General features: G+C 42.6%; 1 protein-coding gene across 1 annotated transcript; it reads right to left on the bottom strand.

Annotated features, from left to right (window-relative positions):
• Nucleotides 1-2129: 2129 nt before the first annotated feature.
• klhl35 (kelch-like family member 35) lies at nucleotides 2130-13605 on the bottom strand. The gene is made up of 7 exons (XM_029672076.2): nucleotides 13332-13605; nucleotides 11523-12415; nucleotides 10872-11056; nucleotides 10085-10203; nucleotides 9689-9877; nucleotides 2969-3157; nucleotides 2130-2392 (listed from the first exon to the last, which is right to left on the bottom strand). Exons 1-7 carry the CDS (start codon nucleotides 13350-13352, stop codon nucleotides 2195-2197), a joined length of 1794 nt encoding a protein of 597 aa, XP_029527936.1. The 5' UTR covers nucleotides 13353-13605; the 3' UTR covers nucleotides 2130-2194.
• Between the last annotated feature and the right edge of the window lie 895 nt (nucleotides 13606-14500).

The raw sequence follows: 14500 nt of genomic DNA on the forward strand, positions 1-14500 counted from the left end.
GACCTGTCTGCTGTATTAAGTGCTAAGGGGTGAATCCTGACTACATATTTTCTAAGTCAAAATCATATTTGAGTGGAAATGAGGATTTGCCCCTTAGACTGTGTATAAGCAATACATACAAGTAGATGTGGTCACTAAACCATCACAAACATTTGTCTCAGATCATTTAACTGAACCTGAATCTAAATCAAGGCGTAGGTAAGGGTGGCCAGATGCCTACTTTTCTCATGCTTCAAATGACAGGAGACTACAGGTAGTGATAATTCATCAGAACACTAGAAGTCTCTATTTAGTTCATAAGAAGTCTTGTTTCACTATCTGTTTCTAACCAGTAATTACAGGCCATCAACTGTGGAATGTAAGCCTGTGGAATGTAAGCCTTGATGTGATTTTATTACATTTACATTTACATTTAAGTCATTTAGCAGACGCTCTTATCCAGAGCGACTTACAAATTGGATCATGTCTCATCTGCACTTGATATGGAATCTCCTCCCTCTTTGTATCTGTGTGGTATACCTGTCACAGCATTGTGCAATCTATATCTCCAAAATGGCACCCTACTCCCTATATAGTGCACTACTTCTGTTCAGAGCCTACACTATAGGGAATAGGGTGCCATTTGGGACACAAACAGAGTTGACAATGAGGTTCCTCATCTGACAGTCTTGTTGAGGTCATTGTCAGGATCGAGGCCAAATGGATAATAAGAAAAAAATGCAGGATGGCAGGTTCCTAAAGGTGCCATTTATAAAAATAAAAAAAACAATTGGCACTCAAGGAAACCTTCCATTGAAGCAAGGTCACTAAAGTGAGCAAATGTGTAAGTGTACACCACCTTTCAAAAGTTTGGAGTCACTTAGAAATGTCCTCGTTTTTGAAAGAAAAGCAAAAATGTTGTCCATTAAAATAACATACAATTGATCAGAAATACAGTGTAGACATTGTTAAAGTTGTAAATGACTATTATAGCCGGAAACGGCAGATTTTTTATGGAATATCTAGGCGTACTGAGGCCCATTATCAGCAACCATCACTCCTGTGTTCCAGTGGCACGTTGTGTTAGCTAATCCAAGTTTATCATTTTAAAAGGCTAATTGATCATTAGAAAAACATTTTGCAATTATGTTAGCACAGCTGAAAACTGTTGTTCTGATTAAAGGAGCAATAAAACTGGCCTTTAGACTAGTTGTGTATCTGGAGCATCAGCATTTCTGGGTTCGATTACAGGCTCAAAATGGCCAGAAACATGTACACCGGGGCCACCCACTCCTCTTTCTATTCTGGTTAGAGCCAGTTTGAGCTATTCTGTGAAGGGAGTAGTACACCGCGTTATACGAGATCTTCAGTTTCTTGGCAATTTCTCGCATGTAATAGCCTTAATTTCTCAGAACAAGAATAGAATGATAAGTTTCAGAAGAAAGTTCTTTGTTTCTGGCCATTTTGAGCCTGTAATCGAACCCTCAAATGCCTACGCTCCAGATACTCAACTAGCCTACAGAAGGCCAGTTTTATTGCTTCTTTATTTAGAACAACAGTTTTCAGCTGTGCTAACATAATTGCAAAAGGGTTTTCTAATGATCAATTAGCCCTTTAAAATGATAAACATGGATTAGCTAATAAGTTGTGCCATTGGAACACAGGAGTGATGGTTGCTGATAATGGGCCTCCGTACGCCTACGTAGATATTCCATTTAAAAAATCTGCCGTTTCCAGCTACAATAGTCATTTAAAACATTAACAATGTCTACAATGTATTTCTGATCAATTTGATGTTATTTTAATGGACGAAAAATTTGCATTTTTAAGTGACCCCAAACATTTGAACGGTAGTGTATGTTCTGGGCCTCTTCCTCAATTAAATGGCATCTAACAACATATTACATAAATACAAAACTGACAAGGCGTTGAAGCAACAACCTCAAAACGTGAGGTCTGGGCCGTCTCTTGTCGCCTCTTATCATTCTTGTGGTCTATAGATGGGGGAGGGAGTTGTAAGTACTTTCATCCAATAGTAGCAGGCTATGGGAACATGATTCAGTCAACTGCCAATCATCAGGCAGCAGCCCAGGTTCTGGGGTGAAGTTTCCCCCTAGGTACAGAGCTAGGATCAGCTTCTCCTCCCCAAAACTACCTTTAACCATTAGTATAACTGACCCATGATCAGCGTCTAGTGGCAACTTCCACCTACACCTCAGTGGGTCTTCTTTGGTGGCCACTGGGTGACAGTGACACAACCGTGGTAGCTGACACTGCGTGACATGGGCTTCTCGTCTGTCAGCTTGCCGCTCTCAGGACTGTAGGCCCAAACCTGGTCGGTGGCCGAGGCACAACTATCTCTCCCCCCGACGATGTAGACCTTCCCCTCACACACAGTCAGGCCACAGCTCTCCTGATAGACAGACACAGAGACATAAGGGTCAGGGGCCTTATTCATAAAGGGTCTCAGAGTAGGAGTGCTGATCTAGGATCAGGTCGCCCCTGTCCCTGTGATCTTGTTCATTATGTTCCAAAAGATAAAACTAAAAGATAAAATCCTAGATCAGCACACCTACTCTGAAAAGCCTCATGAAAACCGTCCCAGGTTTCCTTTCCTTGGATAATATGTCATTTGGAACTTCCTGACTGAATGAATTTCAACCCATACAAGCCAAACTAATGTGTGACAGGCAGCTCCAAAATCATGTGGCTTTAGAAGCTTTACAACCCACAAATTATAAATGAATGGCCTACTGCTCCTCAACTCCTGTTTCTTCTCATATGTGGCCATATCAGAAATTATAATCCCATTCGCTGTACACGGGTGTCTACACGGGTGTCTACATAGGGATTGTTTTTGTTGTGATTTCAACAATTATGATTGTAAATCCTTATCTGGCACTTGACAAACAGGAGTTGTCAAAAGCAAAGTGATTTCCCTATTTTATGTAACCCACTGGTTACACCTACTAGTATCAAATTCACTTACCAGCTTCATTGGTAAGTCCACCACTTTGCTCCAGTTATCGGTCTTTGGTGTGTAGCTGTAAATCTGGTCCAGGAGTCCTCCCACCACATAGATGGTGTTATTGTGTGCGGTGGCATTGATGCATCTCTGAGAGAAGGGACAGGATGACACATACTGCCATTGGTCCTCTTCTGTGTTATAGCACTGAACCTGTATGGACCATAGAATTACATTTAGAACATACACTATGACCAAACGTATGTGGACACCTGCTTGTCAAACATCTCATTCCAAAATCACTGGTATTAATATGGAGTTGGTCCCCCCTTTGCTGCTATAACAGCCTCCACTCTTCTGGGTAAGCTTTCCACTAGATGTTGGAACATTGCTGCAGGGACTTACTTCAATTCAGCCACAAGAGCATTAGTAAGGTTGGGCACTGATGTTGGGCAATTAGGTCTGGCTTGCAGTCTGCATTCCAATTCATCCCAAAGGTGTCCGATGGGGTCGAGAGCAGGGCTCTGTGCAGGGCACTCATGTTCTTCCACACCGATCTCGACAAACAACTTCTGTATGGACCTCACTTTGTGCACAGAAATGGGCCTTCCCCAAACTGTTGCCACAAAGTTGGAAGCAAATAATCATCTGGAATGTCATTGTATGATGTAGCGTTAAGATTTCCCTTCACTGGAGCTTAGGGGCCTAGCCCCGAACCATGAAAAACAGCCCCAGACCATTATTCCTCCGCCCCCAAACTTTACAGTTGGCACTATGCGGTTGGTGATCTTAGGCTTATGTGCGGCTGCTTGGGAACGGAAACCCATTTCATTAAGCTCCTGACGAACAGTTCTTGTGCTGACGTTGCTTCTAGAGGCAGTTTGGAACTTGGTAGTGAGTGTTGCAACTGAGCGAGGACAGACTATTTTTACTCGCTACGCACTTCAGCACTCTGCGGTCCCGTTCTGTGAGCTTGTGTGGCCTACCACTTCGCGGCTGAGCCGTTGTTGCTCCTAGACATTTCCACTTCACAATAACAGCACTTACAGTTGACCGGAGCAGCTCTAACAGGGCAGAAATTTGATTAACTGATATGTTGGAAAGGTGGCATCCTAGGACAGTGCCACGTTGAAAATCACTGAGCTCTTCAGAGGGGTCATTCTACTGCCAATGTTTGTCTATGAAGATTGCATGGCTGTGTACTCGATTTTATACACCGGTCAGCAACGGGTGTGGCTGAAATAGCCGAAATCACTCATTTGAAGGGGTGTCCAAATACTTTTGTATATATATTGTATAAAACAATAGGATCTCTATGGTATGGACAGCACAAGTAGGGTTGTTTAAGAGAAGGTTAAAGATAGAATTAGGTGTGCTAGAGATATAGAGATCACATATTAGGCATTACATATATTTTTTTAACGTATGCATGTGTATATAAATAGCAAATTTTATCTTTATTATGTATTTTTAGACATTTAGTATGCCTAAAGGGTTTTCTTATAATACATTACTTTTGGGGATGGTTTCCTGATATTAAGACTAGTCTAGGAGTAAAATTAATTTTCAATGGAGAATCTCTATTGAAACTGCTTTTCAGTCCAGGACTATTCTGTGTCTGGGAAACCGGCCTAAAATGCACTGAACCTCTATGGACAGTAAAAGTAGGGTCTTGTAAGAAATGGCTTAACACTACATTTGACTAATACTACATTATTGTTTGTGGCTTCCACATCAGCAGAACAACAGTGTCTCACTTTTTATTGATCTCTCTAAGGCTTTTGATACAGTTGATCATGCTATACTAAGGCAGAGATTGTCGAGTGTAGGTCTTTCAGAGCATGCAGTTGCATGGTTTGCTAACTATCTGTCTGATAAAACTCAGTGCACTCAATTTGATGTGGCTTATGTCTGTTAAATTGCCGGTCTGGAATGGTGTGCCCCAAGGCTCTGTACTTGGTCCTCTCTTATTCACTATTTATATAAATGATTTAGACAAAAATGTCCAAAATGCACAACTTCAATTTTATGCTGATGATACTGTTATTTACTGTTGTGCCTCGTCTCTTACAAAAGCTTTCCAGAACATGCAAACTCCTTTTTATACTGTTCAACATACCTTGTGTCAATTGAAGCTTATCCTCAATACTGAGAAAACTAAACTAATGGTGTTTTATAATGCAAGAAATAGACCTCTGAACCTTTCACCTATTTCACCTACTACCTGTCAGGGCAAGGAGATCAAATCAAATCAAATTGTATTTGTCACATACACATGGTTAGCAGATGTTAGTGCGAGTGTAGCGAAATGCTTGTGCTTCTAGTTCCGACAATGCAGTAATAACCAACAAGTAATCTAGCTAACAATTCCAAATCTACTACCTTATAGACACAAGTGTAAGGGGATAAAGAATATGTACATAAAGATATATGAATGAATGATGGTACAGAGCGGCGTAGGCAAGATACAGTAGATGGTATTGAGTGCAGTATATACATATGAGATGAGTATGTAAACAAAGTGGCATAGTTAAAGTGGCTAGTGATACATGTATTACATAAGGATGCAGTAGATTATATAGAGTACAGTATATACGTATATATATGAGATGAATAATGTAGGGTATGTAAACATTATATTAGGTAGCATTGTTTAAAGTGGCTAGTGATATATTTTACATAATTTCCCATCAATTCCCATTATTAAAGTGGCTGGAGTTGAGTCAGTGTGTTGGCAGCAGCCACTCAATGTTAGTGGTGGCTGTTTAACAGTCTGATGGCCTTGAGATAGAAGCTGTTTTTCAGTCTCTCGGTCCCAGCTTTGATGCACCTGTACTGACCTCGCCTTCTGGATGATAGCGGGGTGAACAGGCAGTGGCTCAGGTGGTTGCTGTCCTTGATGATCTTTATGGCCTTCCTGTGACATCGGGTGGTGTAGGTGTCCTGGAGGGCAGGTAGTTTGCCCCCGGTGATGCGTTGTGCAGACCTCACTACCCTCTGGAGAGCCTTACGGTTGTGTGCGGAACAGTTGCCGTACCAGGCGGTGATACAGCCCGACAGGATGCTCTCGATTGTGCATCTGTAGAAGTTTGTGAGTGCTTTTGGTGACAAGCCGAATTTCTTCAGCCTCCTGAGGTTGAAGAGGCGCTGCTGCGCCTTCTTCACGATGCTGTCTGTGTGGGTGGACCAATTCAGTTTGTCTGTGATGTGTACGCCGAGGAACTTAAAACTTACTACAATCTCCACTACTGTTCCATCGATGTGGATAGGGGGGTGTTCCCTCTGCTGTTTCCTGAAGTCCACAATCATCTCCTTAGTTTTGTTGACGTTGAGTGTGAGGTTATTTTCCTGACACCACACTCCGAGGGCCCTCACCTCCTCCCTGTAGGCCGTCTCGTCGTTGTTGGTAATCAAGCCTACCACTGTTGTGTCGTCCGCAAACTTGATGATTGAGTTGGAGGCGTGCGTGGCCACGCAGTCGTGGGTGAACAGGGAGTACAGGAGAGGGCTCAGAACGCACCCTTGTGGGGCCCCAGTGTTGAGGATCAGCGGGGTGGAGATGTTGTTGCCTACCCTCACCACCTGGGGCGGCCCGTCAGGAAGTCCAGTACCCAGTTGCACAGGGCGGGGTCGAGACCCAGGGTCTCGAGCTTGATGACGAGCTTGGAGGGCACTATGGTGTTAAATGCCGAGCTGTAGTCGATGAACAGCATTCTCACATAGGTATTCCTCTTGTCCAGATGGGTTAGGGCAGTGTGCAGTGTGGTTGAGATTGCATCGTCTGTGGACCTATTTGGGCGGTAAGCAAATTGGAGTGGGTCTAGGGTGTCAGGTAGGGTGGAGGTGATATGGTCCTTGACTAGTCTCTCAAAGCACTTCATGATGACGGAAGTGAGTGCTACGGGGCGGTAGTCGTTTAGCTCAGTTACCTTAGCTTTCTTGGGAACAGGAACAATGGTGGCCCTCTTGAAGCATGTGGGAACAACAGACTGGGATAGGGATTGATTGAATATGTCCGTAAACACACCAGCCAGCTGGTCTGCGCATGCTCTGAGGGCGCGGCTGGGGATGCCGTCTGGGCCTGCAGCCTTGCGAGGGTTGACACGTTTAAATGTTTTCCTCACGTCGGCTGCAGTGAAGGAGATTCCGCATGTTTTAGTTGCGGGCAGTGGCAGTGGCACTGTATTGTCCTCAAAGCGGGCAAAAAAGTGGGTCCGCTTCGCGAAAGTCATATTCTTGGTCGTACTGATGGTGAGTTGACGCTGCTCTTATGTTCAGTATTTCTTCTCGACTGTATGTAATGAAACCTAAGATGACCTGGGGTACCAATGCAAGAAATAACACGTAAAAAAACAAAAAACTGCATAGTTTCCTAGGAACGCGAAGCGAGGCGGCCATCTCTGTCGGCGCCGGAAGTACCCACCACATTTCCGAACAATAAGGTTGAGGTTGTAACCTCATATAAATATCTTGGTTGTAACCTCATATAAATATCTTGGAATGTCTTGGAATTTTAATTGATGATGGCCTCTCTTTAAAATTGCATATTCAACAACTTACAAAAAAATTTAAGCTGAAATTGGGATTTTATTTTAGGAATAAGGCCTGTTTTTCTTTTGAAGCCAGAAGGAGGCTAGTATCAGCTACATTTATGCCTTTACTAGACTATGGGGATATTTTATATATGAATGCTTCCGCTCAGTGTTTGAGATCAATTGACACTCTTTACCATTGCACTTTAAGATTTATTTTAAACTGCAAAACCTTTAGGCACCACTGCACTTTGTATACCAGGGTTGCCTGGCCTTCTCTAGTCACTCGTAGGCTCAGTCACTGGTATACTTTTATTTACAAAGCCATTTTGGGTTTATTATCTTTTTATTTGTGCATTTTTATTGTTCGGAAATGTGGTGGGTACTCTCTTCGTTCGCTTGACTTTATCCTGCTAACTGTTCCAAATGTCCGAACTGAATTTGGTAAAAGGGCTTTTAAGTACTCTGCGCCATCGTCTTGGGACACCTTACAAAATACTTTTAAACTGGAAGAACTTGTCCCGATTGGTGTTTTTAAATCACTGATGGAGGATTTTGAGGCTGATTCCCTGACCTGTCAATGTTTTTAATTTGCTGTTTTATACTCTTGTGAATTCAATGGTTTTTACTAGATTACTTGTAGTTTTTCATGTTGTCTGTCTGTAATTCTTTTGTAATGACTTGGTGCTGCCTATCTTGGCCAGGGCGCTCTTGAAAAAGAGATTTTAATCTCAATGAGCCCTTCCTGGTTAAATAAAGGTTAAAAAAATAAATAAAAACAGCAGATCCACTCGACACAAATAGTGTGTCTGTTTTGTATGCAAATAATAAATGAGGGGGTTCTTAATGGAGTATGATAGTACTGACAGTTTGGAATGCGTCTGGTTTCCTGGAATCCATTCTAAGAATCGTGTTAAGGCAAGCCCTAAGGCATAAAAGAAAAGCATCTTTTGATCTTCAGAATTTGGTTATAGCCTACAGTCCAATGAGCATTACAGTATAGAGAACATCTTCAAATGGACAACAAGATATAAAATGAAAGTAAGTAATGTGATTCTGAAGGTATTCTTTGGAAAAGGTCACTTCCATAACCACTTCCATGGCCAATTCCACAAAACTTTCCAAGACATTTCACAAAAGCAAAACAAGGCTCCCTATGTCAGAATTTAAGAACCTTGGTTGACATTTAATATATCTACATAGGGAGTACTTGTCATTCCATAATCCAGCTATTCTTTGTTTAAGCCGTTGTCTATGTGTGGTGTGGACTACAATATTTATTTTAATTTATTTAACCTTTATTTAACTAGGCAAGTCAGTTAAGAACAAATTCTTATTTCACAATGATGGCCTACCCCGGCCAAACCCTCCCCTAACCGGACGACGCTGGGCCAATAACAACAACACGTGCTGGTAGATGATGAAATGTCAACAATATTGCTATTCTGTTCTTAAACTTTAACCGTGATTTCATGATATGTGTGAAGTAAAGCAAATAGTTTTAATGTAATAGTTTACCTCAACTCTCAATACCCTTTTCACACTACCATACCACCCAAACCGTACTGTGCTGGCTCAGGTCTTTTCTTTTCACACATGGTTCCAACAACAATGGTGGATGCATAACTCAGTTCGCCTCAGTTCAGTATTCTGAAAAGGGTAATCTAACCTCTACTGTATGCCTGACCCATTTCGGGCAGAAATTTCCCATAGGTACAGATCTTTTGCCCGTGCTACAGATGCCTATATCGGTCCATTAATACAGGACTAGTAAAGGCCCAGTGCACTACTTTTGTGTGGGAAAGAAAATCTTCAAAAAATATAAAATGCATTATTAATGTGTATTTTTTTATTCCGATTTTTCACAGGGGCAGCAGCATCCTCAGCACCCCTACTTCCTGCGGCTATGTCCAGGTATGTCATGAAATTGCACAAGTGGGGGGGTGGGCATTTCGTCATTTGTTCTCTATTGTTCCTCAAGCGAGGAGGCCGATGGCATAACGGAATCCCATCAGACTAACTCCTTGAATACCCTACTCCTTGAAGTTTGCTGTGTATTTTCATGTATTTATATTTGTGATATCGCTTTTCAACATTAAAAGTAAAAAAAATTGCTGGAGGGGGTCTTTAACCATTAGTGGGGGAAATGCAAAACTGACCCATGATCAGCGTCGAGGGGCAATTTCGCTCTACACCACAGATTCCAGCTCACCTTGTTGGTATTGCAGTCATTGTTCACGGCCCCACCAATGACGTAGAGCTTGCCAGAGCAGCCCACAAGAGCCGCTGAGCTCACGGCCAGCAGTAAAGGGGCTACAGTCCGCCACTGGTTGTCGTAGACGCTGTAGCACTCCACATTGGACAAGCGCTCCAGCCCATTGAAGCCTCCCACTGCATACAGCTACAACCACAAACACACACACAGCTTAACTCAGTACAATTCTTATTCTACCCAGTCTATGGTCAAATTGCAAACCAGCCTGCTCGGACTCTACAAATATTAATTATGGGAGAACTCCTAAGCGCTCACAACGCTGACTTTGACTTAATCACAAATGGATGTCAATTATTATGGGGAGGGAGGCAACTGGAACAAAGGCAGGCTCACCTTTCCAAGCAGAGCAGCCATCTTGTGCCTCCACCTGGCCTTGGCCAAGGAGGCGACACGAACCCAGTGGTCCACCTGGGGCATGTACTTCCACACATCCGAGCTATTCAACTGGCCTCCTGCAGGACGATACAATCAAGTCAGGGTCAATATGAAGGCTATCAAGCATCTTAGAGTAGGAGTGCTCATCTAAGATCAGGTTTGCCATTTAGATCACAATGAATAAGATTTAATGGACACTCCTACTCTGAGACTATTGATACATATAGCCCCATATTTCAGAACTGAGACAGTGGCCATGTTTTATAACTTTCAAAAATGCCACTGCCTTGGGTTTTCTTATAGGCTGTGGACATGCCTGTCTGGGAAAATAAACCTAGAGCAGAGATGCTATGGAAAAGCAATTAAAGACATCCCACAGAAAAACATGCATTTCCCTTTGAATAAGCAGAAGCTCTGTCAGTTGACAGTAGAACTGATGTAAGGTGTAAAAACAGGTTTGACAGCAATGTGCTTTGCACAATAACAAACATGGCTTGTTCACAGCTATTGCCCTGATAAAGTATGAATAGCTTATTATCTAGGGGACAGTTCCTAAACATCTACCATTACATAATAAACATATTTGGTAGCACTTTACATTACAGCATGGGATAAAGTTGTAATAACATGGTAATAGTATGTTCACAAGTAATTGTCAAAGATAAAATACTAATATAAACCTATAGTAATATGCACCATCGTCTCATCTTGTGACGATCAACATTTGCTTATAACAGTGGCACACCTGACACGTATACTTCATTCTGCAGCTCACAACTGGCAAACTCGGACTTAGAGTATCCTGGGATGGTGGCACCGGGCACCCACTCTTTTGTGTAAGGATTGAGTTTCTCAGTGAAGGACAGTCTGGAGAAGCCGTTTCTGTCACAGCCTCCGATCACCACGATCACCTCCGCTCTCCCCATGCACCTGAGCACAGACAGACCGACAGACAGAGTGAATATATTTTAACTGAAAAACTGAGAACAAACTGGACAACAATACAGACTCCCTGAATATGTACTAGTATTTTTACAAATGTGACTATTAGTGATATGAGTCTACAGCAGAGAGACATACCAGAACTGTATTTTCGCTCATAGAAGAATTCCCTCTTCTCTCTCCTTTACTTTGTTTTGTTTTCAGGTTAGAAAAAAGGTAGCAAAATCCTTGTCCTGAAAGAAGCTATGTTCCAGCCTAGCACTTGATTTAACCAAATATCGTATCATCAATACTTTAATTAGCTGAACTAAATGTGTCTGCATTGGGCTGGGAAAAAAAGCCTCCACACCCTGTAGCTATTCAGGACCAGTGTCAGCGACCACTATAGAGCATAATTGTACATACATACATAAGGCTGGCTGATGTTTTTGACACCAATGGCTTTAGTACTTACTTTCTCGGTCTGGTCCGCACAGAGTCCACTTCCCTCCCCAGGACATGGTACATCCTGGCCTCCTGCAGCAGTGGCCGGCACTCCCTGCAGTCCTGGACCAGGTCGTCCGACTCTATCACATTGACGAAGAAAACAGGGTCCACCAGAGGCAGACGCACTAGCTCCAACAGCTCCTGGAGGGCCCCTTTCCTTTCTGCGGGCACGTGGTGCACCCATTTCAGCACTGCCTCCACCAACACCTCCTCCTTGTCCACCTGGAGTTGCTCGCTGGTCAGAAGCTCCACCACACGCTCTTTGGCTAAGCTCAGGAACTCTTCGTGCTTGTAGACCTCCACAAAGTCCCTGTACAACATAGTCTGGCACTTGTCTGCCAGAGGCGTGATGAGGTATGAGCTAGCGAAGTCCATGATGCCTAGGCAGTTGGAGTGGTCCATACGCTCCTCCAGGAACTGCACACATGCCTTGCTGAGCACGCTGACACCCAGCATGTCGGCGGCGCCGAACACGCTTCCCACGTTGGCCTCATCCAGCACCGCCTTGCCCTCATACACGAAGTTGAGCACCGTCTCCATGGTGGAGGCACCTATGCCCTGGATGCGCACCAGCTGCTGGCGGCTCTCGCGGAGCTGCCCGTTGAACATCGTGCGGAAGTAGATGCTGCCGGCGCTGAGGATGGCGCGGTGGCATGGGAACTCACTGCTGTCCACCTGCAGGACCATGTCGGTGAAGGTGCCGCTGCAGCGGTAGACGTTGAGCACCTGGAGGATCTGTTCTGAGTGGCGTGGGCCCTCGCAGAAGCTCATCTCTTTCCACTGGGGATGTTGGTCGCCCTGAGGCAGAGGTTGAGGCTCACTAGTGCTTCCAAACCCCATGGTGAGGAATGGACGAGGGAGCTGGAGGGAGGGAGAGAGAAAGAGTGAGCGAAGATGAGAGTAGAGAAGGCTTAAAATTATTGGGTTAATTAATGTTTTACAGTACTAGGTCTAATCTATATATTTTTTCATTTGGTGTTAAGAGTTCGACATTGAATAAAGCTGATTTTAACATTTCAATTAAAGTGAAATCTGACTTTGATTTTATGGTGAACTATCCCTTTCATTGCATATGCTTTATAATTAAAGTCACTTTTGCAAAGTTAAAAAAAAAAATGTACACAGAATAAGACCACTGTAGCATACATTTTATGGTTGCTCGTTTTGAATTGGTAGACGATTGCGCACCGATAACACAATAATAAGCCCTCTACATGCACAGGCGGCACAGCATGAAATTTGATAGCCATGCACAGCAGCTGCTCCCTGCACGATCATATCACCGCCGGGATAGCCAATCAGCCTTCCAGGCAGCATGGGCTGTTATAGTTCTGATCCACACCCTTTGTCAATCTATTCGGGAAAAAACATGTATAGGCTATACTGCATTCACAACCTGGTCGTTGGCTTTTTTTGAATGAGGTATATAAAAAGTAAACATCTAAACGGAGTGTTTTCTTTATTTTGTACGATCGTGAAATGATAGGCTATTTACTTATTGACTGGAACAAACGTATTATTTGAATACAAATACGATTAAACATTCACTGCATAATACGAAACTATGGTTTGTTGTTCAGATAATTAACATTTTCCATTAAAAAACAACAACATTAGCCTACAATATAACTGTTTTCCAAATAAGTGTTTATTTGGTTAAACTAGACACTCACATGCAAACTTATTTACTGAAAAAATAGGCTAGATCTACAATACAATAAGGTAATAAACGAAAAAATCAGACATGCACAATAGCACAACATATTATAAAATGTACCTTCAAGACTTCACCTGGCATGGATGGGAAATTAGGCTATGTTGCCTAAAACCAATAACGGTCGATCATTCAACGACAAGAGCAACTGTTCAGGTATCCTACAAAGGAAGTTACACACTAGGCTTTTTATATGATTGCCGACAGGGAAGATGCGAATACAGAAAATAAACAATAACCTGGAAGTTCACGTGAGGTATCCTGTGCAATATTAACCGTAGCCTAGCCTACCTGTCTCGACCACTGAGGTAGCGACTGAAAGAAAGGGGGAGGAGCGTAGACAGCATCAGTTATGTCCAACAAACACAAAGGGGATAAATTACTTGGCTATGCCAGTAGGTCTTCTGTGGAATTAGACGCATATTCCCCCACCCCCTTGTTACCCAGACCCAGTGCTTTTCACAGCCTACACAAAGCAGATGATTTCAGGTTTGTCTGAAAGGGGCCATCAGAGGTAGGCCTATTCCTGTTTTTTGGTTGCAAATCACATTTCCCTATGATATAATAACATATTATATGATATTCTATTTCATTCTATTATATTACATTTTCTAAGACCTGAGTAGGGCTACATGGAGGTGTTTTATTGATGTGTGCCTCTCATCTGATCCTGTGCCCCTATAGGCATACAAAACAATAATAGTAATTGTATTTAATTTATATAGCGCTTCTCATTACAAAAATAATGTCATACTGCATGAAAGCAAAAAATACAAAAAACAAATATACATTGATGGTCAGCTTCCAATGATGGAAAGGGAGTTGGAAAGGGAGTTGCAGTTTGGGTTGGAAAGGGTTTTAAATTAAGTGTTATTTAAAACTAAAAGCACATTATTATCACTCGATTTTTTTGCAAAAAATACATACAAAATAAAATATTTACATAAGTATCCAGACTCTTTGCTGTATGACTCAAAATTGAGCTCAGGTGCATCCTGTTTCCATTGATCATCCTTCAGATGTTTCCACAACTTGATTGGAGTCCACCTGTGGTAAATTCAATTGATTGGACATGATTTGGAAAGGCACAAACCTGTCTATATAAGGTCCCACAGTTGACAGTGCATGTCAGAGCAAAAACCAATCCATGAGGTCGAAGGAATTGTCCGTAGATCTCCAAGACAAGATTGTGTCGAGGCACAGATCAGGGGAAGGGTACCAAAAATATTCTG

The sequence above is a fragment of the Oncorhynchus nerka genome, linkage group LG10, assembly GCF_034236695.1.
Source record: "Oncorhynchus nerka isolate Pitt River linkage group LG10, Oner_Uvic_2.0, whole genome shotgun sequence".
NCBI classification, from domain to species: domain Eukaryota; kingdom Metazoa; phylum Chordata; class Actinopteri; order Salmoniformes; family Salmonidae; genus Oncorhynchus; species Oncorhynchus nerka.